The sequence below is a fragment of the Cyclopterus lumpus genome, chromosome 7 (genome assembly GCF_009769545.1).
Source record: "Cyclopterus lumpus isolate fCycLum1 chromosome 7, fCycLum1.pri, whole genome shotgun sequence".
Classification (NCBI taxonomy): Eukaryota; Metazoa; Chordata; class Actinopteri; order Perciformes; family Cyclopteridae; genus Cyclopterus; species Cyclopterus lumpus.
Genome location: NC_046972.1, coordinates 4256927 through 4282806, shown reverse-complemented (window position 1 = coordinate 4282806; position 25880 = coordinate 4256927). Strand labels below are relative to the sequence as shown.

Genomic DNA, 25880 nt, shown 5'->3' with positions numbered 1-25880 from the left:
TCTCTCCTCGCTCCCCTTTACCCCCTGGCAGACCCTGTGAAGCGACAGATACACGAGTGTGAAGATAATCGCCAGTGCTCCTCCCCGATCTCTCACCTCCTCCCCTTCCCCACTCCTCTCACACATTGAGAGCGACTCACGGGATGCCGATGTGTGTGTGAAAGAGGACAACATCTGATATCGGATGATGACCCTTTTCCATTAAGAGATCAGCTTCAGAAGCACCGCTGGGCTCCAGGGGACCAGCGAAGTGGCATTCACCTGGGGCGCACTGAGGCCATTTCCCCAGGTAGAAATACCAATCCATTTGTAGGCACTTACCAGAATCATGTTTATGTCACAATATGACGGATAAAGAGGCATGCAAAAAGCTAGATTGCATTGTAAATGTCATTGTCTTGTTATACACAGTGGAATGTAACTACGATTATTGTATGGAATGTGAAGACAAATAAAATTGTGCACTACTACGCAGAGAAAGCCAGGGGAACATCAGCTCTTCACCATACAACGTGATTTGTCCCTCTCGTCTTACCGTAGGTCCCACAGTTCCCGAGAAGCCCCTGTCCCCTATAGGCCCCGGGTGTCCGGGCATTCCCTGGAAACCCTGTAAAATACAAATAGATGGATGTGTAGAAGAGACACATGACATACAGTCATAGGTGCTGTTTCCTGAGCTCCCGAGCCAATTGTGATATTAATGGGATGTGTATATATATATATATATATATATATATATATATATATATATATATATATATATATATTTATATTAACTGTGCTCACAGTCCACTTTAGGTTTTAGATGACCACTCTGAGGTTACATCCTGTGATATACAGGCCAATGCAGCTCAGACAAAAGAATGCCAGGTTTTGGCCTGAGGGTGGTGCTAGAGGAAAGCCCAAAACGCTCATTCATTCTCAATAAATTGAATGTGTCCACATGTCCACATTAAGATATAACTTTTTCAAATTCCGTGTCATGGACCACAATGTTGGTCACGGTCAAATTCTGACCCATCGGTGACACCAAAGTCGAAACTCTAGACACTGTGGCTCTAAAATGAAATCCAATCTTACCCGGGGTCCAGTAAGACCTGGTCCACCGATGTTTCCTTCGAGCCCCCTAATGCCCTGTGTACGCACATGGCAGAGAGATGAGGACAAATGAAAACGGGACGGAGGGTCACCGCTGACATTCTGGGATCGAGCAGCTCACCTGAGGGCCTGGCGGCCCCACCTCTCCTGCTGGACCTGGAGGTCCCGGTAAACCCTGCAGAGAAAAGACATCAGCGAGTTTACCAGATGAATGGGCTGAAACACAACAGCACGGGGAAAGAAGAAGTTCAATATTTCTGTATTTTGGGGACTTGGTTTAGACTCACCTGGACCCCTGGTCGCCCAGGATCTCCCTTTCCTCCTCTTGCACCAGGTGGACCCTAAAGAGGAAAATAAGAACGCAATATACTAGATTTATGAGTCCAGAAGACCATGGTAAATAACACCAGGCACGTATTTGAAGCTAAGAAGGTCACTCACCGCTTTACCTTGCACGGCCATGCCTCGGGGCCCTGTGCTGCCCAGGGCTCCAAGACCTCCCTCCAATCCAGGCTTTCCTGGAGGACCCACCTCCCCCTGAAACACAGAGAAACTAACTTGAAGTGATCAAGTTGGAGCTCTAAGGCGCGTCTCTCACCAAAACATGAAAACAACCAAATGGTTTGGCTGTTAAATCACCAGCTCACACTAGTGATGGTATTGTGACGCACGGATCGATCCGCAGTAAGTGGAAGAAGAACGTGTCGCAAATGGAGAGAGGCAAAACTGACATGAAAGGGAGTTTTGTGGAAAGTCTGAGCCCAAGTAGAGCTGTGCCGCGTTGGTGCAAACATTCGTTTTGGTGCCAAGAAATGTAAAAAGAATGTAAATAGCGTTCAAGGAAAAGTGCATATTTGCTAAATGAGGGCCACAAAAGAATTGTTCCCCGAGAGACACGCCTGTATTTTGAATCTTGTGGATGTTATTGTGAATGTATTTATTTTTCCATTTTATTTCAAACTAAACTAAGCCAATCAAATTTAAACTAAACCAAACTACACCAATACAATCTGAACTACACCTGTGTTTGCTGCAGCCCTCACCATCACCGTGCAACGCTCTCGTTTCTAAATCTTAGAGCCTCAAGAAATATTCCCATCTCACCTTTGGGCCTTGCTCGCCCTTCTCGCCTTTCTCACCACGAGGACCTGGCCTTCCCTGGGGAGGGAGGGGGGGAAACAACAGAATGAAAGTCAACACGTTATTAAACAGCCAGATCACACATCAAAATGAGATCTCATGGTGACGTACATTTGGCCCAGGGGAACCGGAGGCTCCGGGGATGTCGGAGGAGCAGGTGCAGGAGTACGCCGGGACGGGACAGCTCTCCTCATCTCTCTGACGAAGACATTGAGCCAGAATGTATCACTGTTGAGTTACCACTTGGAAAGAAAAGTGATGAAAGCAATAGGATTGGGTGAGAAGGAAGTGAGGGTGCAAGGCTAATATTTCAGGTATGAGTAACAGTTTTCAAATATATAATCAGTTTAAAGCCTTTTTTTTTTTATTCCACAGAGGGCTGCCGAGAGCTAAGCAGTGGAAACCTTCGAAGTCAGCACTCGGCTCGTCGTACTTCCTGTCCTCTTCCACGCGGCTGTCACACCATTTACAGTCCACAGCTGCGCGGGTGCAGAACTCACGAGTTACACTCAACGTTAAGTTCAGAGCTCGGTCCTCAATAGAAACCAAATGGCTTCCATTTAAAGGTTAATGGGCAACTCATTGAACAGACACATATCTTAATTTTAGATTCACACCTCAAATTTGAGAAACGCCCTGAAACGGTGAGCAGAAGCAAGCTGCCCGGCGACCTTGTGGAGCATCATCATCATGGAGCATCCGAAGGGGATAGTACATTTGGACAAACCCTTCAGGACTCCAACTGGCTCCTGACTGAGATCATTCAAAACTCAAACTGAAACCTTTTTTCAAAAGGGTCTCGACTGAGCTGGTGTTTGTGGTTTTATGGCGTTTCTATTGTATTAGAGTTTGTATTTCCCATGGTTCCCTCTGTGTTTACGCGTTCCCTCTGTGTGGTTTGTAAATGAGTGTGGTGTGGCATCGGGTCATGCTACGTACATGTCCCGACACAAATAAGCATTAAATAAATAGAAATGTGTTGAAACACAGCATCAGTCCCAAGATGGAGCTGAACACATGTATGAATGGGAACAGACTGACCACTCCGGGCAAGTCGCAGCAGGTGTCCTCTAAAGCCCACGTGGTGTTGCAGACGATCTCAAAGGACTGCAGCTGGAACTGGAACCGACGAAGAACACAGGGTACAGGATGAGCACAGGACAATGTAATAATGTAAATATATATATGTCTAAACAAACAGCATAAAAACGTACCGGTGCGGATCCACTATTGGGTCCTCTGGTCTTCACCAGTTTGCCCAGCATCTCAAAGCCGTCGGTCGGTAGGTTACCGAGAGGGCGGGCCGGCCTCTCGCCCACACGCTGGCAGTCCACGGACAGGGACACACTCACCTGGCTGACCGACAGGTGAACCTGCCAATTACAGTCATTATATCAGAACCGAGTGGTTGCATTTACTGGGCAGGGGAGCACCGTGAGCCTCCTATCGCCACCCTTTGTCACTTTGATTGGGGTTTCGGGATCAGGAACAATATCTTCCGGAAGCCGTACTGAATCTAAAAATACGTGTGCGTCTGTGTGTTCAGGATTCGACTCAAGAGAACGCTCCAACTTTAATTGCAGCAATCAGGCGCTCGTGTTTTTGAAGCTCCGTAACTGCCTCCTCGACGCGTGCGTCATAATCACCGCTGATGAACGCGTCAGTCTTTATTACCGTCTTGGAATAGCTGCTGAGATTATATTGTACGCTTATCTCAAACCTTTTCCAACATGCTCTTTCCTATTATTACATGTCTTTCTTGACACTTCTGTTTTATTGGAGAGCACACGAAGATGCTGGTGGAAGTATCTGCGTTTCCTCCTTTTCAGGCTGAGCGTCTTACCGTCATCGGTGTTCCTCAGCTCACCTTGTGGAAACTGCCGTAGAACAGCCGGTGGACCTCCAGCTGGTCGAAGGTCAGTTCCTGCACTTCTCCCCTGTAGTCCAGACTGAAGTACACCAGATGCTTGGTGGTGGCTGTGGAGAGCACCACAAAAAAAGGAACATCGACCTCTTAACACATAAAGCACAGGGACCCTGAAGAAGGCCTGCAGCAAGATGTTCTGCTGCGTGTTAAATAGTCCCCGACAGATGCAGTACTTCCTCCTGTTTCAACGCTTGTTCAAAAACTACAGTTGTTTCAGGAAAATTATTTTACCTTATTTATAAATTTGTTTTTAAATCTTTAGAAGGAACCAGATTGGATATTGACGCTGAGTGGCACAGGCAGTAAGAAAGATGGCGCTGGGCTTTCCATAAGATTTGTTGACGATAAGAAAAACTGTAAAGCATCTGTCTTTTGGACTTTGTCCGTCTGCAATACAAATCTTTTAATATGTATTGCAGATGGACAAAGTCCAAAACAAATACAAAAAAATATTGATAAATCTACATTGTGTTTGTGTTTCATGTAGGAACTACTTTCTTTCTACCGAACTACACCCACCAACCGTATCACTGCACAGAGGGAAGCGTCACAAAGACTTATTATTACATTCCAAAAAGATGATGATCCATAAAATGGAGAAGCTGAGAACGTTCGCTAATGTTGCTTGTAAAAAAAAACAAAAAAAACATTACAATCAAAATACAATGAAGATTGTTTGTATGTTGATTAGTGATCAATTAATTGTTCAATTGCTCCAGCTTTATGTAAACCATAAACAATATTCAAAACATAACACAGGTCTCTGAGAAGACGTTAAGAAGTGACTGGGTCCAGTTTCTCGAGGCCCTGATGACAAATGAAGGTCTTGTGACCGGTTATGGGACGACAGGGACGATGGAGTTGCTTGCGGTTTGGGAGGCGGAGGGAAGCGCAGATGTAACTCACGGTCGAGCACCACTCCCATCTTGGGCTGGAAGTCGTTGTCGGTGAGCTGCCAGAGGGCGAAGGGCTCCCGGGGAGTGTCCTGCAACACGCGGAAGGCGATGCTGATGGTGTGTTCTGGAGAGAAACCTGCAGGGTGGATGAACCTGGGAGGGGCAGAAGGTTGTGTGTGTGTGTAAATACACAATCAACGCTTTTGGAAGCATGACCAACAGGAAGACGTCAAAGCCGGGATTAACCAAAGACAGAATCTGGAAGTCGCAAGTTCCACAGCCTCGAGACACAAAGATCGAGCATTACAGGAGCGACGTGAAGTCTCTACTGCTGTCCGAGTGATGGCGGGTCATCAAAAATGGAAAACAGAAATGTGCTCCTCAGAATCCGTAAGATCTGCCAGCCAGACACAAACCAAAAGCAACCTGCTAAAGGCCTTCCTTTCCTTTTCCTTTGTTTATTCTGCATTCCAACTACTGGGCATCAAACATTTGCCCAGTACAGCGTCACAGCCATCGATTACCTGTACGGCATCCCGCCTGAAAAGTATCAGACAAATGTTATCTACAATCAGTATTGGAGTAGCAGTTATCGGGCGTCAGCCGGTGTTATCCTCATAAATGCTTTCTTGATCGTTTCCGGAATGAATCAATAACTCAAAATGATCCTGAAGTCAGCGAGGCTGTTCCATTTGGGAGATGCAATTCCTCCCTCTGCATCTGCATGAAATCAATGGAATCCGAGCCGGTGGCCCTCATGAGAATAACTGTTAGTTACGGCAGCGGCCGGGGTATCTGACCCACTGGGTATCTGACCCACTGGGTATCTGACCCACGGGGTATCTGACCCACTGGGTATCTGACCCACGGGGTATCTGACCCACGGGGTTTCTGACCCACTGGGTATCTGACCCACGGGGTATCTGACCCACGGGGTATCTGACCCACAGGGTTTCTGACCCACGGGGTATCTGACCCACTGGGTATCTGACCCACTGGGTATCTGACCCACGGCCCTTTGCTGCATGTAGTTCGTTCTCTATCTCTATCCCCCTCTCTTTCTCCTCTCCTCCGCCCTCTCTCTCTCTCTCCCCCTCTCTTCCTTCTCCCTCTATCTCTCCCTCTCCCCCCTCCATCTCTCTCCCTCCCTCTCCCCCCCCCCTCTCTCTGCCCCGCTCCCTCTCTCCCCATTCCCTCTCTCTCTCCCCCGCTCCCTCTCTCTCTCCCTCTCTCCCCCGCTCCCCCTCTCTCTCCCCCTCTCTAGAGACCATCACTATCAAATAAAGCAAAGAGCAGATATAGCCTCTCTCTCTCCCTCTCCCCCCCTATCCCTCTCCCCCCTCTCCCTCTCTTTCTCTCTCCCCTCTCCCCCTCTCTCTCTCTCCCTCTCCCCCACTCCCTCTCTTTCCCCCCTCTCTCTCTCTGCCCTGCTCCCTCTCTCTCTCCCCCACTCCCTCTCTCCCTCTCTCTCCCCCGCTCCCTCTCTCTCTCTCCCCCTCTCTAGAGACCATCACTATCAAAAAAAGCAAAGAGCCGATATAGCCAATGTAGGTCATATAGATGCTAAAGTGAGACTGAAGGTAAAAGTGTCATTCATGGATCTTGGTGTGTAAATGCACAGCAATAAATAAAGTGAGTTAAAATCAGAGGGAGAGATGATCTCACTTGGTGCTCTGTGTCAGCTGGACGTCTCTGTACAGAGTGAAGGTGGGCAGGGCGTTGAACACAAAGGGCTCGGCTGCCACGCCCTCCACAGACGAGTGAGCTCTCTCCGTCAGACCGAAGGCTTCCATCATGTCAAATCCTGAGGCGATGACGGGAAGAAAGAGCACCGGGTGTAACTTTTAGGACAACACGTGATTCTCATTTTAAATCTGATGTATCAACTATTCAAAATGAGCGTAAATGTTCTCACCTTTAACAATGCTGTGTCTGATGGTGACTTCAGGGCAGACTGGAACACAACAGGGCAGCAGCGGTGAGTCGTTACCAATCATAATGTTTCAAGTGGAGGCCTAGGCCGTGCACTGTATTAGAACATTTAATTTAACGGCAGCAGAAACAGAAATACTTTTTGTTGGATGTGGGAACACCAATAAATGACTGCAATGTCAAATGTCCAACTGTTTATTAGTGTTCCACAGTTATTTGGATAGAACATTCTATTTTCATGCATGGGGTCTTCTGGTCTAAATACACAGATGTCCTTAATGTGTAACTTGTTCAAAACTACACATTTAGTATTGTTTGGCCCGCGACTCTTTATATTTTTCTGTGTATGACCCACAATCCAAACGGTTTGGCCACCCCCGGTCTAGAGGATAAAAAATATATAAAAACAAATGTAGTCCTCGGACCCTGCTGGGAATTTCTGAACCCCAAGAGATGAAAACTAATGAATGTGCCCTTTTCTACGGAGGAATATAGCTGCGACGTGATCATGACTCACCTTCGTTGTGGATGGGGTACATCCAGGGCTGGATGGGAATTCTGGAAGGAGCTGTGGCTGTAAAAGGAAATCCAATCATGGCGTTGAGAATGGTATCAAGGTTCAGTCTGCATTTACTGAGTCAATTCATTACATTGAGTAGAGAAGCCACCTAGAAATGATTTGTATGCATTTAATGAGGGAATTCATAATAAGCAGGCCAGACCTGTTGGATGGAGAATGGAAACGGCGGCGCCCTCTGCTGCGCCGAGAAGGGAGTGCACGCTGATGCGATACAGAGTCTCTGGTTCCAGATCAGTGAAGCAGTGACTGCTGCTGGACTCATCCACAGTCTCTTCCTTTGCTTGCTTGTCTACACACAACGCACACATAGACAAGACATAAACACACAGATTTAGATTACTTAGAACTGTATTGTCATCGCACAAAGTCCAGGTACTGAGACAACCAGAAGAGCAAAAAGCAGTGCAGAGGGATGTAGAGAGTAAGTACAGAATAATCAATGGAATAGAGAGAATCTCTTATTTACTATGTCCATGTTATTATTATTTTTATGTTTCTACTTGTGTGCCACAGATATGATGAAATCAGGTTTTTGAATGATCCATGTGTTTGAGCGTAAACACCAAATACTCAAATACGTAACCGCACTCAGCTACGTCACCTTTGACGGACTGAACGACAATACGATATCCATCGACAGCCGACACGGGCCTCCAAGACACACAGATACTGGAGTGGTCTGACCGGACCACGCTCACACTGCTCACCCGCAGACTTGCTGGAGAGAGAGAGAGAGAGAGAGAGTGAGAGAGAGAGAGAGATGTGAAATGGTGGGCCGATAAACAGAAAGGTGGTCAACCTCATTTTGCATTTGAGGATTTTAGAATGGTCTGAAACTTTGACTTATGAGTAAAAAAGAAAGAAGATTGGAGCAAGAAGTAGTCCGGTGTGTCTTCTTTCAGTGTGTGTGACTCACTGGTTTTTCCCTGAGTGGAACCGCTGCCTCCCTCTCTGTTGCGGTACTCGGCGGTGACCAGGATGCTGTACCGAGTATCTGGCTGCAACGACTCCAGCGCCACCCGCTTCTCACCACCCGGGACCAGCACCTGTTGACAAAAGAAACCCACCATCCAGGGTCAAGCTTTCAAGTTAAACGTCTGCGTGTGCCACTGTCCGGCAGCATGATAGGCAGAGAAGGTGGCGGCAACAGCCCACTCACGGTGCTGTCCTGGCTTTCAGCTGCAGTCAGCGCCGTGTAGGACACACGGTACTGGAGCACGTGAGCGTTCGGAGGGACCCAGCCGACCACCAAGCTGACGGCCGTCTCCTCGGTGACCGATATGCTGGATGGGCCTCCGCCAGACACTGCACAGGGACAAAATACAAAAAGCAAGGAGACTCGTGAGCCCCCAACAATCCAACAGTCACATGAGTGGAGTGACAGAGTGTATGATCAGAGAGTGAGATACTGTGAAAGAAGCGGCTTCTATCCGCTAAAAGGTGAACGCACTACAGCGGCACAATCGGCATCCAGGGCTCAAAACATCAAGAATCTGATGCAGTTTGAAGGTTGTGGTCATCCATCCATCCATCCATTTTCAATCAGCAAAAATAATAAAGTAATGTATCTTATTACCTTTGATACCATGTCATGACTAAATCAGTGCGAGTGCTTTTTAAATGAGTATTTACAAGTAAAAGAGTACTGATTGGACAGATACTGTTAAAACAGCTGGGTTTGCAATAAAAATACTAAATGGGAAGATATGTGCAGGTGCGTATCATTTGAAATCCAAACAGATAGCTTTTAGCCGTCGTTTCCACTTCCTGCCCTGCAACAATGGTCTGATGTCATGTTTTGATGAAGTCCATAGCCGTATCTTTGGTTAGAGCACTAGAATGTAACGTACGTATGTGAAGTACGTTTACTTCAATCAAACAATTAAGTACAATTGATTGTACTTTACTTGAGTATTTCCCCGTTGCTACTTTTTACTCCTACTTCACCACATTACAAAGGGAAATGTTATACATATATACGTATATATGTATTTCACAGCTTAAGTTTGTATCTATTTCAAGACTTTTACATGTGAAACTAATGATCAAAATAAGATGCCTGATCGAAACTGCAGCTCAACAGCAGTCCTGATATTGTAATATGTGTAAAAGAATAATGTTGTCCACGGGAGGATTCTTTTTTTTCTCTACGCTCATATTTAGTGACAGAAATGCCTCTCCAGGGCCGCCGATGGTATCTGATGTTGGTGTGTGCGACTCACGGGTGCTATAGCGCGTGGCCACCGCTTCACTCTGAGCTCCGTCTCCATAAAGTGCAGACAAAGAGATCTGGTATTCCTTATCGTTCTCCACCCCCTCCAGGATCGCCCCTTCGCTCTCCCCACCCGCCCTCAGCTAAAACAAACACACAGAGGGAGAAGAAGACGTTAATCATTATAACACAATATGCACTCCACCCGTCCTTTCATCCGTCCCCACCTGTCTCAGGTCTCCCCCACTGAGGGAGATCCACTTGATGAGGTAAGAGACGACGTCATCGGCGGCCGCCTCCCAGCGCACGGTGATGTCACTGCCTGAGAAATTAGTCACCCTGAAGTCTGATGGGGAAGGCACCTTCACTAGGAGAGAAGGAGAACGTGTCCGGAGAGGGAAAAAAGAGACGTTTAGCCTGATTGGAAATGTTTAATTCAATGTTTCTTACACAAGATACTATCAGATGATACCTTACAGCGCTAAAGACTGCGTGTGTGTGTGTGTGTGTGTGTGTGTGTGTGTGTGTGTGTGTGTGTGCGCGCGTGTGTGTGTGTCTTACGTGTGGTGACGTTACTGGTGAGTGCTGCAGACAGGCCTAGTGGGTAGTGAGACTGGACTGAAACCAGATATCTGGAGAGGGAAGAGAGGTTCTGCACCACCACTGAGTTCAGTCCCGCTACCTCCACCTGGGAAGAGATTTCATATGAAACGACTGACCGTGTGGTCAGGGGTCTCCGAACCCATCGGCTGTCGGTCGGACGCCGGATTAACCGCTGGAGGCGACTGGGGTTCCAGTGTAGTCGGTGGATATTTAGGTCGAGGTTTCCTCTTTTGTTCGCTGCTCATCGTTTACAGATTAGCAACCGATGGAACGGAGAGACGGCCAGATTGTTTGAAAGTGGTCATCTTACACTCAGTTAACAGTTTAATCCTTAGCTGATAAAAAAATACATCGTCAGACGACAGCCCAGATTGCATTTTTTAAATGTCGGAAATCATATTAAGAGTGCAAACAAAGCTTTTTTGAAAGATTGACTTGGCACAAGTATTGGTTAACTGTTGGTGGCTCTTCAGGTCAGCAGCTTTGACTTATCTCAATTGGATGATCACAGGGATTGGAGAGCTCCTACTCCTTGAGGAATGTGACACGTTCAGCCATGAATGTTTAGAAGCACATCTGCATGCAAATTCATCTCTAGTAGTACGGAATCATCTCTGTTATTCAGCGCCACATAAGAGTTGCTGACAATAATTTAGCGAATATGTCTATCTTATAAAACACAGATGTGTTCCTTAGACGGTTTTGGAGACCGAAGGCTCGCCATTTGACACCGGCTTGTTTACCTGCTTGACGTCACTGCCGTGGTTGGTGCTGTAGATGATTCTGTGACCGGGCACGTCCACGGCTCCGGGCACCCAGCTCACCCTCAGCATGCTGTGGGTGACCATCGGGAAATGAACGCTCGCTGGCGCTGGGAGATGTACTGGGAGGCGAAGAAGAAGGAGATAAAGGCAGTGAAAGACAAATGATCAGTCAACGTAATGAAGCGATTCATTGTTTTACTGCGCGAGAGAGGCGTTGTATAATAGAGATAATGGAAGATCTGTAGGAAAAGAGATGAAGAGCGAAGGGAACAGAGGAGAAAAAGTTCTACACAAGGGCTGAGAGCGTTTTGGGGAATGCCTCACATGTGGTGGCAACAGCAGTGACGGGGTCGCTGGGATCCTCATCATACAGAGCATAAAGAGTCACGGAGTAGTCTGTTGCCGGCAGTAACCCTGCCAGCTCCACCGCTGTCTGGTCGCCACTGAACTTCTCCTGCAGCAACGTGGGAACAAAACGCAAACGTCTGGTACCAGTTCTGACGGTACATGTGCATCACGTCGAGGAACGGCGGAGCAGCGCTTAATAAAAACAGCATCAAGGAGGGAAGAATAAACAGCACGTTTCAGATGATGCTCTTTGTTTGCCTCTCAGACGTGATGTGAGGACAGGGGAATTGAAGCGAAATACATATATCACTACGTAGCGTAGATAAGATCATATTTTTTAAAACAGGAGTGATGGAAACTAAATTTGAAAAAGACAGGTTACACTCGGCTCTCTCTGATATGGTGCAGAGTGGAAGTTACCGTTACAGTTGACACGTTGTCCGGAAAACACATCGTTATGGATCATTCTTTTTATTTTCCCCCACCTGCTTGTTCCCGATGCCCTTTTCTGTCTGCTGATTGTCCTGGTTATTGTTGGTTATTTGTGTAATGCACAAATGACCTATGTCCCTTTAATTCCTCTCCCCTCGCACACCCACCCACCCACACACACACACACACACACACACACACACACACACACACACACATCTCACCTCCTTGGCGTCATCAGGCTCCCCGTGGTTGAGTGCCGAGTACAGGATCATGTACTGTGTGGCACCGGGTGCTGAGCCCCAGCTCACCCTCAGGGTGCTGTAAGAATAAGGAGTCACCTCCAGGTCGGCAGGCATGGTCAGGGGCACTGAGTGAGGGATGAGGAGAGGAGAGAGATGTGAGAGGTGGTTTGTGGAACACAAGCATGGTTCTAAAAACAAGCTTTTAAAGACTTGTGACAGTACATGTCTGATTTGCTGATGACTCTTTAGACACCTTGTGTATTCAAAATGCTGGTAGTCTGCGGTCATTGCACTCCATTTCCGGGCCATTTTTCTGCAAATATTCAACCTTCCGGGACTTATTGTGTCCTATTTGCATCGTTCTCAGGTGCAGTTTTGAAAATGTTTTAAAAACTGAATTCAATCGTTTCTCTTGAGGAAAATGTTGTTGGAGAAGTTTAGAAGGACAAAAAGGTGAAAGTGGAAATCTCATTAAAAAAGTCACTTTTTCAGCATTTGGTTTGCCTACCAACCACAAATAGTAAAAAAAAAATTACAAATAAAAGACCAGGCAAGTTAGATTTGTGTCGGTGGTCTGGATTCATATTTGGCTCCGCTTCCTATGTCACATGCGGGCTCATTAAATACGGCCTCCCCATCTGAGAATTTTCTCTTATGGAATAAAGGTGTATTCAGCCTCTGTCTGAATACAGGTATATTCAGAGATGAGCGTCATGTTTCCCCTTTAATATATATATTTTGTTGTACCACAGTGAGTCATGGCTTGATTAAAACAGGGCTCATGAGGACTGAATACAGCAGGCCGAGCTCTCGATTCATGAGCCCACTTTCCCTTTGCTCACCTCCCCTGATTACCTATAGTCTAAAACACATTCCCCTAAGCAGATGTTTTTAATAAATATAGTAACAACTATGCCAAAAGAAAATGCAAAACTGACACTACTCAACTTGCATTTGACATCCACGTCCGTCCAAAATGTCATCACTTCATCATTTTATCCTATTGGACGTGTCAAATTTGTGCCAAATTAAAAGAAATACCCTCCAGGAGTTCCTGAGACATCCGCGAGGGACGAACAGGACGGATGGACATGAGGTCACAGTGACCTTGACCTTTGACACCGACCCACATGTGACATGTGTGAGCGATGAACAGACCAATGAATCCCTTGAAATGTGATATTCAGCAGCGACGTCAGTCTTACATGTCGTGACAGTTCCTCTGAGCGCCAGGCCGACGTTGTCTTCGTACACGGGGAAGATGGACACGTGGTACAGCGTCTGAGAGGAGAGGCCTTCCAGCAGCACAGTGGACTCTGAGCCGGCCAATACCACCTAGTGACAAAGCATCCCTTGCATTCACACAACAAAACACTTGCATTTTGACATTCAACACATGTAAACACATTTATTGCTTTTTATGTGATTTCCTTCCCAGACAGGACCACACCTCCTTTCATTAAAGGCGCTTTTCGTTTTGCTCCTTTTTTTCCCTTCTCTCTAACAGTCTTGTGTCGCTATTAAAATATGTAAGTATAAAATGTCTGCACGGTCTCACATAAATGCGCTTGTGCCTCAAAACCCGGTAATAATTCACGAGTTCTGACCTCCTGTGGGCTCTGACCCTCGGCGCTGTGGTAGACAACTCTGTGTTGTCGGATCGGCTTCGCGGGATTGATCCAGTGAAGCTGGACTTCTCTGGAGCCCAGTTCAGAGAAGCGGAGGTCGGTGGGACTGGGGTAGGAGAGGGCAGGGTCAGCTGTGGGCCCAGGCTCCATTCCTGGAGACGCAGCAACGAGGAACAAGATATTTAGGATTTGAAAAACCTAATACCTGCCGTGAAAAAAAATGAAATCATTTTAGTCATTCCCTACACACTACGAGTTCTATGTAGAGGACGATATAGAGCTCATCAGCAAAATGAAGAAGAAAAAAAAACACTTCCTGACACTACTATTTTTCTTAGCGCCGTTAAACTGCTCTGTCGTCGGCTCGAGGACAAATCCATAATAACAACTGCCGTGCTTTCATGTGATGAACACATATTTTAAGCTATTGTATTCAGTTGCCTTATAGCGAAATGCCCCAAGTTAGATTGAGTTCCTGCTGGTAAGCAGTAATGCAGGGTATACTGCATGTTTAGGGGCTTTTATTGTGAAAGGTAAGTATTTTCCCAACTAATAAATACAAAGTACTCTGTGGCTGTTTGTGTTCTGCTCACATTAAATATATCATTTTTTCAACCACAACTTATGGAATTGTGTCAATAGTGCTTCTCTCTCTCTCCACACTTGTGCATCTGCCATTTTTCTTTCAGCACAATCCATGATGGTATATTTTGCTCAGTTAGTGACTCTCGGTTGTAGACTACCTTGTGGGTATATTAAATCTCACCATACATTCGGACAGCACTACATGTCGAATTCCCTCTGTAGTGAGGAGTGAGCGGTTCCAGACAGAGCCTAAGTGTGTGCGTCTGAAGAGAAGACAGAGAGGCAGGTGTCTAGCCAGATGGAGAGGTTACGTTTTGAGATGCCACGCTCCTTTATCTTCCCACACAGGATGTGAACCAGTCGTGCCACCAGCTTGCTGAGCAGGGGGAAGTCGTTGACGTTGTAGACGTTCAGATCCACCGGCTCCGACGCCACTTGTCTCAACTCGGCCTCATCGGCATTCTTTACACCTGAATAACACAGAGTTGTAAAATAGTTCCACGCACATTGCAGGGAACACGTAGAGCGATTAAAACAACACGGAGATAACAGAAACTGTGTTGCTAAACAGAGACTGCGATTGCACTGCAGTCCGGCACGGTGCACAGAAATGCAGGAAATAAATGACAAACTGCTCGAGGTGTTTCGTCTCAAAGCCGCTCCCTCTCATCTTCTCAGTCTCACCTACAGCGATGATCTCCACGCCGGCGCTCTTCAGCCGGTTTGCCGCGGCGATGGCGTCGTCCTGAGATTTCCCATCGGTCAACAAGACGAGGAAAAAGGGTGTGTCCGACCTCGCGCCCGCCTTGGTTTGCATGTTCTCCTCCATGACGTGGAGCAGCGCCTGGCCTGGGAGACGGATGCATGGTGACATGAGCTCTACTGTGTACCTATCACCATGCGTCGAGTTCACAGCATCCAAAAAGTATCCCAGGTGATGTGTGTTTACCTGTAAATGTGTTTCCTCCCTTGTATCTGAAATTCCTCACTGCCTCCAACAGCTGGTCTTTGGTAGTGAAGTTGTTGAGCTGCCACTCCGTGCGAGGGTCCCCGCTGTACTGGGTCAGACCTGGGACACACACACAGCATTTAACAGGGTTTCTATTGAGTGTTTTTTATGGCACAAGCCATTAGAAAAGGTTTTTGTCTTAATTATTTTGTTGCTAATGAAGAGTTGGAGTGTGGAGTGTGTCTGCAGACAGTATCTGTAAATGCGTTGGCAGGCTGTGACATGATTCTATTAAATCAGCTTCTTATTGCAGTAAAATGAGCATTTATTTACAAGCAAACAATGCAGATTGTTTCTTTCTGCTCTATTACAATGTATATAACCACAAACAGAAGTGTAGTGAAACAAGTGAATGTTGTTTTTGTTATTTTTATGTGGCGTAAATGTTGAAATGTATTGCCGTTAAAGCTGTAAATGAAGGTGTGTGTCTGAGTGCATGTGAGCAGCCATGTGACTGTGGTCACCAATACGTCCCCACAGGAGGACCGATCAGCAGAAATAAAATAATTTGTCAATAAACTCACCTGTAGCTAAGCAATATAAAAAAGTCATAATAATCGCTGTTGCAATAAAAAAGAAAATACCTACACATCATCCCCGTCGTCACTGACTGTCTCCTAACCCGTAGACGGTCTGCACGTCTGAAACACAGACCTCCGTGACTACACACACTCTGATGCTCACCGATCTGAATGTGGTCTGGCCCGATGTGGAAGGGCGTCATCAGGCCCTCCAAGAAGTCTCGGACCCGTCTGAAGTTGGTGCGCCCGATGCTCCAGGAGCCGTCCACCAACAACATGATGTCCGCCGCTGCACCGCTGTCACACTCGAATGGTTTCCTTGGAGACACACCTTGACAAAAAAGGACGCACAAAGCAAATAGTCTTGAGCTGATCAGAGGTTCCAGAGACTTTAGCCGAAGAGCCACGACAGCTGTTGTTGAGGCTCGTGGAGGACAGGCGCATCACTCACAGCCTCACTCACACATAATTCCCAGTAAATTACTGGGATACCCTTTCAGGCACGATGCACTCCATTCAGGAACATTTCCTTATTGGGACCTTGTGCTCACGCCATGGCAATGAATAGATGGGACCAGGGACAGTCTAGCAGATGGCTGTAAAGCAACACTTGTGGATGCCAACCGCCATAGCACTCAACAGAAAAAGAACAAGAAGAAGAAGAAGAAGAAGAAGAAGAAGAAGAAGAAGAAGAAGAAGAAGAAGAAGAAGAAGAAGAAGAAGAAGAAGCAAGGCCAGGTGTAAGTGGACGCGGCGGAAGTCGTCTCTTATTATTTTCATGAACATGGCAGACGAGGAGCACAATTTTTCCCTGCAGCGTTACTACGTTAATTCACCACGCAGACGTGCCCACGGCTTATACTTTACATACCCAAGCAGTTGGGTATGTAGGGTGCGTTTCTTCCTTTTATTTGTCATCCGTCTGTTAGTACGAGGGTAAATGCATAGTTCTAAATCAGGAAAACAGATGGCTTTATGCTTATGGGCAGGCAAAAGGTAGGTGTAGGTGTTAAAATGTAGGCGTAAACACCACGTGCACGTGTGTCGACACGGCACATCCGTGGAAAATGGGTGAGTTTGCATGCATGCGAATGTGAGAGGGAGAAACAGAGACAGAGAGAGAGAGAGACACAGAGGACACATGTGCCCTGCAGCCGAATGGGAACAGCCTGTCATTATCCTTTCCTTTACATGTCGCTGCCTTGTGAAAACACCCATCCCATTCCAAGCCCCTCGCTCCTGAACTCATAAGAAGAGCCAAACACACCGTGTTTCGGTTGATTAAAACAACAAATGTCAGTTTTGTGTCAGGTGTCCTGGCATTGGGGAGCAGAGGTCACCTGTCACCGGTTGGGTAGGGAAGGGTGTCTTCCGGGGTTTGTCCTCGGCTGCTTTGCCCTGCGTCGTGCCCTGCTCCTCCTTATTCTCCACTTTAGAACGATCACGCTCTTTGTCCTTCTTCCTCTTCCTCTTCTCTTTGGTGGTTTTCTCTTGGGCCTCGTCAGGGGGCTGAGAGGGGGTTTCTATTGCTGGGGGCTCTGGGGGAACAAGCACAGGGGGGAGGGGGGGGGTTAGATAAGCAGAGACTGTGTCGAGGAGCAGAAGCTAAATGTAATACATCGTACGCAATGACATCTTTTCCTTTGCCCGATAGATGAAACGTGAACCACGGCTCCCAATGCCCCAGGCCCACCTTCCACCTTCTTCCTGCTTTTGTTTCCTGTGTTACACCCACTGTTGATGGACTGTCATTATTGTGTGTGTATTTGTCTCAAAGCCCTTTGGCGTCTGCATGTGTAAATACAGTATACTGTACTTACTGTACACGTTTGTCAACATTTACGTTATAATGACAGAGGATGTGGAAGATCAGAGCAGAACAGCAGAAGAGCCTGTCCTATTTGTCAAACAGGAAAACCCGGAGAGAAACATCTCGTTGGGCTCCGGAGCTTCGGTAGTAATAAACACTGAATATTGACTTAATATCTTGTAAACGAGCTGAGTAATAGTGTTTGATTTCAAATAGTTTCAGTTATTTTTGGTTGAGAGGACTAGGATTAAAATGTGGTTTCATATTGATTCTCATTATCTCCCTCAGATCTTCCTCATTGTCGGTGTTTTGTTTTATTTTGTAAAAAGAAAAAAATAAGTTGATTCAAATCGTACAGCCAAGTATGGTTTACATTTCGTACTGCCTTGTCATTCGCAAAAGTTCCATCATCATTTTTTTGTTAAATGTAAAAACAAATGTTATCTTCATCCTCATTATCATTATGATTTTACATATTTTACGACTAATGTTCAAGGCCCACCCCATAATGAGTGACCCGCACACAGGTGCTTTCTGCCTCATGTTAACGATACAAATAAAGTACAATATCAACAACGAGGCGCTTCTTCAATCAGAATGGCTTTGCAGGCAAGGCTCCCAAGTGCCTCCCAGCATCATCTCCAGAGGCACTTGGTGGACCCGCATGTTATATTACCTGTAGTAGCGGCAGCAGCAGTGGTGGTGGAGGCGGTGGTAGTGGTGGTAGTGGTGGGGTCCGGATACAGAACCGTCGGCAGGCCCGACACAGCCTCCGTCACATCATCCGGGTCTCCTGACCCTGACCCGCCCGGCAGCGTCTTCTTCCTCTTACTACCGCTGCGGATCGTTTCCTCCTCCCGCAGACCCTCCACTGGAAGGAAGGGGGGGAGGAATCACACGTGAGTTATCAATATCAATTCATGTTAAAGTCAATAACCTGAGAGCTATACACTATACAGAGAGAACATGATCCCTCTGCATCTGTTACGACCTTAAGTCTATAGGTTTGTAGGTTCAAATACCAGGGTAAAGAAAACAGCCATGCTAGCGACATGCTAACAGGCTGATTTTTATTCATAAAGTGTTTGACAAATACAAATGTTAACCTGATGATTGTGCCATAGATGAAAAAGTAAGGAAATACCTTAACGTGGACTAATTGAACATCTGAGACATATTTCATGACAATCTACCCAATAGTTTTAATGTATATATTTTGATGCTAATAGTTATGCACCTTTACTTAATTAAATGATATGTGCACTTCTTCCACTGCTAATATTCAGTGTGTATGCATTAATCACAAAGTAACATCATCACGGTGGAAAGGAACACTGATCAGATAGCTGCCAGTCGGGCTGCAACAAGACGGCGACCCCCCCCCCCCCGGTTCTGCCGCCAGCAGGGGGCGACTCCTCCAGCTGCAAAAAGAAGTCTGGTTGTCTACAGAAAATGACTCTAATTCTCTCTTGATTTATACTCTGATTAAACATTGTAAACATGAGTTTATGGTCTCAATCTCTAGTTTCAAGTCTTCTTCAATACAGCATGATGTTAATTGTTCTGTTAATCAACTAATACATCATCGACTAATCTGGTGCTGCCCACTTTTACGTTGATTAATTGAGTAGTTGGTTGTTTTGTTTTTTTGTCAACTAAGATTTCTTTTGTGAATTTGTGTTATGCCTTCTTAAATTACTTAAAAAAAGAACTTATGAGTACAGTAAACTAACACAAGATTTAAAGTGGTGCTTCGGTGGAGGAACTCAGCTTTGCAGATATGTCGATTAAATCCACTAATTGATTAATCGACGATGAGTGTCACTCCTGTGGCCCCCCGGCTACGTTTGAGATCAGTGAGGTAACACTGAGCATGGTTTAGTATGTTATTCTGGCCCTTTGGCTCAACTGCTTCGCCAGATCTTGTTGCCTGGACAAGGTTAAGCACAGCAAATTAAGGGTGACATCTCAGAGGGAGGAAATAAGTACTGGGCCCGCAGGGCGTTGAAGCAAATGGGAAATGCGACGCATGAGGAAGGAATTCCCAGACTGCCATCATTCCAGAGAGACAGCCGGTGTTGCAAACTTCCAAATTAACAGGCTTTTCAGTCCTGCCTGGACACGCTCGACTCGACACAGTAACCTACTATCACTCTGCAGCCGCTAAGCGAGCAACCACCGGCTTACCTCCACGCGGGAGCGTACAACCCGAGTCTGACAATCGAATGCCAAATGTGAGAGGGGCTCACAAATCAGGGAGGGGGGGGGGGGGGGGCACAGACACTCACTGCCCGTAAGAAGACAGACAACCTGAGGGACAATAGTTCTGATCCTCCCGCCTTCTCAGAAACGACCGGTAACCTCTCCTCTCTGAGCGGCTCGTCCTACAAACAGTCAAACGGTGTGGGTAGAAGGCCATGACTGACTGAGTGATCATGTCTCTGCGTGACCCGGGGGAACAAGTGTTGCTGGGCAGATTTACAACCCACGAACACGCTGAACTCAAGTAAGTATACACGGCGACTTCAAACAAAGCCCACTTTCAGCCTGTAATCCAGCCAGAGTAGTATTTATACCCGCTCGCTGTGTGTGGGAGTGTGTGTGTGTGTGTGTGTGTGTACACTATGTTCGATGGGGTGGGGGACTTGGGGGAACCACTGCACACTCCAAGAACAAGGAAGAATGTCAAAAATGCACCACTTGCTACAATAGGGACTTTGCTGTCCTGCCAAAGTTATCTCTCAGTTACCAACTGAGTCAACAGCTTTTCCCTTTTCACCTCTGGTCCACGTTGTGAATCACATCATGACCCTTGTTCAATCCCACAAAGAACTGCAGCTTGTTTTTTGTGCGTTCATCGGAAAATAAATGCATGGCTTGCGGATTCAAATTCAAATTGTACACTATATCATGTGAGATGTGCCCGTATAGATATGTGGTCATGTTTAAGCCCGCTCACTTCTTCATGCTCATTTATGTTTCCAATAATAATCTGTCCGTCTATGGTCTCCGCTTGCTTACTGCACAAACCAGCCTCTTGTACCGCGTAATCTCTCTTTTTCTATCACTATTGTGTTGTATTGGAAAAATAAGCCACGAATTCGTAATAGGCTGTTGAACTTTAACGTGAAAGTACATTGACGATATGCCTACAGTAAGATTGGATTCTGTTCCCGTTCACCTACGATGCTTCATCTTGATGATAACATGGCCTTGACCTCAATAAGCTCTTGAAGGTCACCTCCCTCCGGCCTCGACCTTCTCTCCTCTCATCCAACCTCTCTCCTTCCTCCTTCTTGCTGTGTTTCTTACTGGTGAATCGCCGCTTTGCGAGAAGTTTCTCTGTCGTCCCGTTGAGCACGAGGACTTGGAGGGCGTATTCCTGACCGGAGTCCAGTCCTGCGACCGTCGCCCGGCCCCGCGTGGTGGTCAGCATCAGCTCGGGCTGTGGCACCTCTGGAAAAGACGAGCATTTTGGGTGGAGAAAGGACATGGGGTTAAGTCTAAAGGGAAACCTATGGTCTTTTTTTATGTCGCAAAAAGTGTTCAGAGTAATTTGCCAGTATTTCAATTTGGAGTTGAGCTCATTTAACTTTTTTGCTACAGAACTCAAAATGCAGAACAGACAAGACAGCACCGCACGCGAATGAAACCATCACATGCAGAACACAGAATATCATGAATTTAAAAGAGACACCAAAAAAAACTCTGTGAAACTGACGCTAAGAGCGTCTTTACTCCTCGGTGAAATAGAATAATTGAGCGTTGTACAGTTACAAGATTTCCGTTGCATTCGATTGGACCACTAAAAAGTGGGCGGGCTTCGAATGTGGCGCTATCTGGAGCTGCAGAGGAAGGCGGCTCCCCTCACGCCTCCCTTTTTGCTTGGTTGGTTGGTGTATGGTCATGATATAATTGGTTATAATTGGTTGGTGCTAGCTTCATATCTTGTTTTACAGGAATATAGGACGACAGGAATACATAGATTTGGTTGGTTTCCTTTTTTCTTTGCACATTAAATAGGTGCACCAAGTGACCCGGGATGTAAGCTAATAGGGATAAAAAAAAAAAATAGGAATTACAATTAAAGTGTAAGCCTTTTTGAATGCATTACAATTCCATAATTAAATGTGTACAGTTTATAAACATAGAATTGGCTTGAACAGATCGGCCCCGTTATCACCAATATCCGATGCATCGGTGCGTCCCTGCGACATAGGAAAATAAAATTCTTTCTACTGGTTTGCCAGCGATTTCAAGGAGGTAGTTTTCTCCTCTCTTGAAAGCTTCGTTCATCTCTCCATTGTTGAGCTGAAGGCTATCACCGCTGCAACATCTTACAAGATCAGACACCTCCCTCCCAAATGCTGATTCATCTGACTGTGTGACTAACCCGACCGCTGTGTACCGTCAGCACATTTAAAGACTTCACCTGAGACAATTAAAGCAGTGGAGAGAGGCTGGCTGGTGCCCATGTTAATTATAATAAAGCCGACGTGGCCACAACGTCCCATGCACAATGACGGAGGAGTTAGTTTTTATTTTATTCAGCCCGTTGACGTCAGTAATCTCCTGCGGCAGACAAATGGGTGCGTTTGCATAATGGCCATAAAAGCACATTTGCAAACCAATATTCACACGCGTGCACTTGTAATCAATTATAATCACACCAACAAATGTAGGCCCACAGTATCCATCCTATAATATGTGCAGAATATTAAAAATGGAAACACTCTTTAATCTTACAAGAAAAGTTTTGTATTTTTAGTCAGTAATGTTATATATGTAAAGTGAAACTTTTTTTTTATTAGGTTATTTTTCCATTTTCATGTTTGTAATTATGTTCCCTGAATTTCTAAACGTCTAATTACATATAATTAAAAACTACTTGTATTCAAACGGTGTCTGCACACTATTGTAAAAGTAAAAGTCATTTACTTGCAATAGAATATTTTCTTTTAAAAAAAGCATAATGCTGCAGAAATGCTGGAGGTCACATTTTACACTGTGAGAGACAATAAACCTGCCACTGAATGCATTTTCCAGGATTGTACTGCCTTCCCTCTTTAATCTCATCTACACCATCTTGTGTCGGACTAAATTCTTCTTCCAAACCCCCCTCTTTCTCTCTCTCCTTTAGGCGTGCCTGGGCCTAGCTGCCCAGTGTGGAATGGCAGATAGGGTGACAACAGGAGGAAAACAATGTTAAGGACGAAATTGAAGGGCAGGAAGAATCTCGGATGTGGAGGAGGAGGTGCGGAGAGACGGAGCTGCGTTCTTACCCAAACCGTCACTTGTGAAGCCAGAGGGCTGACACACTCACGGCAGCCGGGATTACAGGGAGAGGAAAGGCTCTTCCTCACCACGGTTAAATGCCGTTTCAAAACGAGAGGCAATCATAAAACGTTTATGCTCAGAATGGGATTACGGACGTCACCATGTTGTTCATTTTGTTTTGGAGAATGATGCAACGAACAGCGCATTGAGCATTAATGTCCCTCCGCATGCCCCAAGCTTGTGAGCCATCTGCCGGGAAATAAATCAAGCTTTATTGGAGTTGTGCACTGGTTTGGGTGATACGGCCCGGCTAACATTTGACTTTGTAGTTCATCCAAAAGGTGTTGGATGGAGATGAGGTCAGGGCTCTGTGAGGGCCAGTCGCTTGGTACACAGTGTCGCTGTCGTGCTGAAACAGGAAAGGGTTGTCCCAAAGATGGAGGCGCGCTGTAGTCTAAAACATGACTGCATGCATGAACATTTCCCTTAATTGGAATTAAGTGGCCTGGGTCAAATATGATTAACTTCAACACGGAGAGGAACGTCTCACCTGAGATGGGTCTCACTCGGACCTTGTAGCCCTGAACGGGTCCGTTGGCCTCCTTCCATTTCATCTGCAGTCTGTCCTCAGACAGGACCGTCAGCTTAAGACGACCTTGAAGTTCACCGGGACAAAAGGAAGGGAACAAAAAGAGAAATTCAGGTTTCATAATGTGCGTGTTTCTGTGTGTGTGTCTGTGTGTTGTCTAGTCGGGGATGTGGGTCAAGAGAAAGAGGACAGCATGACAGTTGTCGGCCTCTCAGAGATCAAAGAAACAAGCTGTGAAGCTTTCTTCACTCCTCTCCAAGACGGCTGAGCCCCTCTCACTTCCTTCTCCCAAAATCAAATCCGTCTCTTGTTTCGACTTTGATTTACATAATTTCCATCAGGGGCTTCCCAACAAGCAGTGTCTTTCATGTCTCCATCCATCCATCCCTCTCTCCAGCTGCCCCTTCATTCATCAAAGCATGCCCTGTCCTCCCGTCTGGTAAAGAAACAGGAACAGGACGCTGGTTGGAGACTGAAGGGTCAAAGGTCATGTCAGAGGAACAGCACATAGTTACAGTGTGTCAGGGTTTAGTATGTAGTATGTGGCAGGGTAATAGATGGAGAGGAAGATGGGGGGTCGGGGGGAAACGGATGCAATGAAGAACAGCATGAATCACAGAACTGTGTCTCCGTCTCTTCTGTGGACGCATGACCCTCAGATTCTTTTCTGACTTGCATGTATGTGTGTTTGTATATAGCTGTGTGTGTGTGTGTGTGTGTGTGTGTGTGTGTGTGTGTGACTGTGTGACTGTGTATTGGGGCCAGGGGCCTCTGGAGGGTCCTCATCCTCTTGGAGGCTTGGCAACAGATCAGATCAGGATCTGACGGGGATTTAGAGAGACTGAGGTCAAGGTCTTACAGCCCCGCTAACAACAATAACAACCATGCCACACAGGCGGGCAGATATGCAGACGAATAGAGGGGCGCTTTTGTCCTCCCAGCTGGTTGTTGCCATCGCCATCTTTAGTTCAGCACTAAAATAATGCGCCCTTTGAAGTGTTTCTTTTACGACGTAGTATAAAGAAACCAGTAAGTTAATATAGAAACTGCTAATTCCAAAAATCCAGTCAAAGGGATGGAAATGAGAACATTAGCTATTCAGAATATTAACTAAATATGTGTGATTGATTACATTATAATACGATAATGAAATACGTTTCAGTTGCCAAATAGCAAAGCTTGTGTATCAGGGATTGTTTCAGTACTTTGTTAATATCTAAATGAACTCTTTACAGTAGAGTCTGACTCACCAAACCTCGTCAATCTCGGCAGACCAAAACAGTGTCCGCACTATACTGTGACAAAGAGGGAATGGTTGGCCCCGAAGTAGAGGCCAAAGAAACGTCTTTCTGAAGGTCCGTGACTAATGGCGCTCAAAAGGAAGTGCCAGTCACAGACATGACGTCTTGTCCTCGCAGCTGCTGAAGCGCATTAGTTGCCGTGCTGAAATCTGCTTTATGGCAAAAACTACAAGTAGCACTAGGATGATGAACTGTATACAACACAATAAACTAAATAGTAAACATGTTAAAACTATTGAGGGGAAAACACACCATAGCAAATGTAGATACTTGTATTACAATCCGTAAAATCATAAAAGTATTGAGTAGCTATGCTAACGATAATGGATATAGTCATTTAGCTAGCATTGCCAGCATTTTGCCTCCTTCCAAATAGAATAAAGTACGGTACTGAAGTAAAGCTAAGTGTAATGCTACATTACCATACATGTTCATAACGTCTCACAGTTAGTTTGCGAGGTTGTTTGACGTGTTTGCTAAAGTTACTGGTTATGGTAAAATAATTGATATTGATTGTGCCACAGCTAACATGAGCTCACGTTAACGAGCTAGCATCTCTAGCAGTCCGTCTCCTTTACTTACAAAAAAAAAGTTTAAGGTTACTTTATTTCTTCTTTCTGTAATAATAAGAGTGGTACATAGTAAGTCTACACCGTAGATGACCAACAAAGCCTTAAGTAGGCGCTTTATGTGAGCTTGACAGCTTTATTAATGATAACGATCTGCCAAATGCTTTAGCTAGCCGCTAAATGATATCTAGCATAAACTACAATAACAGATGTTTAGACGCCACCACCCTGTCTAGCTGTGTAGGACACACACAGTCCTGTAATGGGGGCATCAAACGGTTACACAACTGGTCATGAAAGGCAGTCTACCTTGGCCATGGACCCCTGAGGACAGCAGCAGGAAGACACTGAGCAGGAAACACAGCATTAGCCAGATAGATGATGATGATGATGATGATGATGATGAAGCAAGGA

At 45.9% G+C, this 25880-nt stretch overlaps 2 protein-coding genes across 2 annotated transcripts; both read right to left on the bottom strand.

Annotated features, from left to right (window-relative positions):
- Positions 1 to 73: 73 nt before the first annotated feature.
- LOC117733653 (collagen alpha-1(XIV) chain) lies at positions 74 to 13955 on the bottom strand. The gene is made up of 27 exons (XM_034537442.1): positions 13785 to 13955; positions 13383 to 13512; positions 12157 to 12302; positions 11477 to 11606; positions 11132 to 11271; positions 10347 to 10473; positions 10013 to 10152; positions 9796 to 9928; positions 8733 to 8878; positions 8490 to 8619; positions 8175 to 8291; positions 7716 to 7862; positions 7511 to 7567; positions 6977 to 7015; positions 6727 to 6865; positions 5072 to 5214; positions 4106 to 4215; positions 3453 to 3611; positions 3280 to 3357; positions 2350 to 2436; positions 2203 to 2256; positions 1540 to 1635; positions 1386 to 1439; positions 1220 to 1273; positions 1081 to 1134; positions 536 to 607; positions 74 to 271 (listed from the first exon to the last, which is right to left on the bottom strand). Exons 1-27 carry the CDS (start codon positions 13953 to 13955, stop codon positions 137 to 139), a joined length of 2988 nt encoding a protein of 995 aa, XP_034393333.1. The 3' UTR covers positions 74 to 136.
- On the bottom strand, positions 13944 to 25880 carry LOC117733267 (collagen alpha-1(XX) chain-like). The gene is made up of 10 exons (XM_034536778.1): positions 25776 to 25880; positions 23558 to 23662; positions 21043 to 21186; positions 18407 to 18601; positions 17261 to 17458; positions 16084 to 16251; positions 15340 to 15459; positions 15075 to 15239; positions 14702 to 14860; positions 13944 to 14010 (listed from the first exon to the last, which is right to left on the bottom strand). Exons 1-10 carry the CDS (start codon positions 25831 to 25833, stop codon positions 13988 to 13990), a joined length of 1335 nt encoding a protein of 444 aa, XP_034392669.1. The 5' UTR covers positions 25834 to 25880; the 3' UTR covers positions 13944 to 13987.

Bases quoted from the DNA above. Each gene is read 5' to 3' on its own strand.
- LOC117733653 (XM_034537442.1), bottom strand. From the start codon at position 13,955: ATGGAGCCTGGGCCCACAGCTGACCCTGCCCTCTCCTACCCCAGTCCC. The intron at 8,620-8,732 runs GTGAGTGGGCTG...TTTTGTCAACAG, and splicing joins CTGAAAGCCAGGACAGCACC to GTGCTGGTCCCGGGTGGTGA. The intron at 1,636-2,202 runs GTGAGATGGGAA...TCTGTGTTTCAG, and splicing joins AGGGCGAGCAAGGCCCAAAG to GGGGAGGTGGGTCCTCCAGG.
- LOC117733267 (XM_034536778.1), bottom strand. From the start codon at position 25,833: ATGCTGTGTTTCCTGCTCAGTGTCTTCCTGCTGCTGTCCTCAGGGGTC. The intron at 21,187-23,557 runs GTGAGACGTTCC...CGTCTTTTCCAG, and splicing joins CCGAGTGAGACCCATCTCAG to AGGTGCCACAGCCCGAGCTG. The intron at 14,011-14,701 runs GTAACCTCTCCA...TTTTCACGGCAG, and splicing joins GGAGCGTGGCATCTCAAAAC to GTATTAGGTTTTTCAAATCC.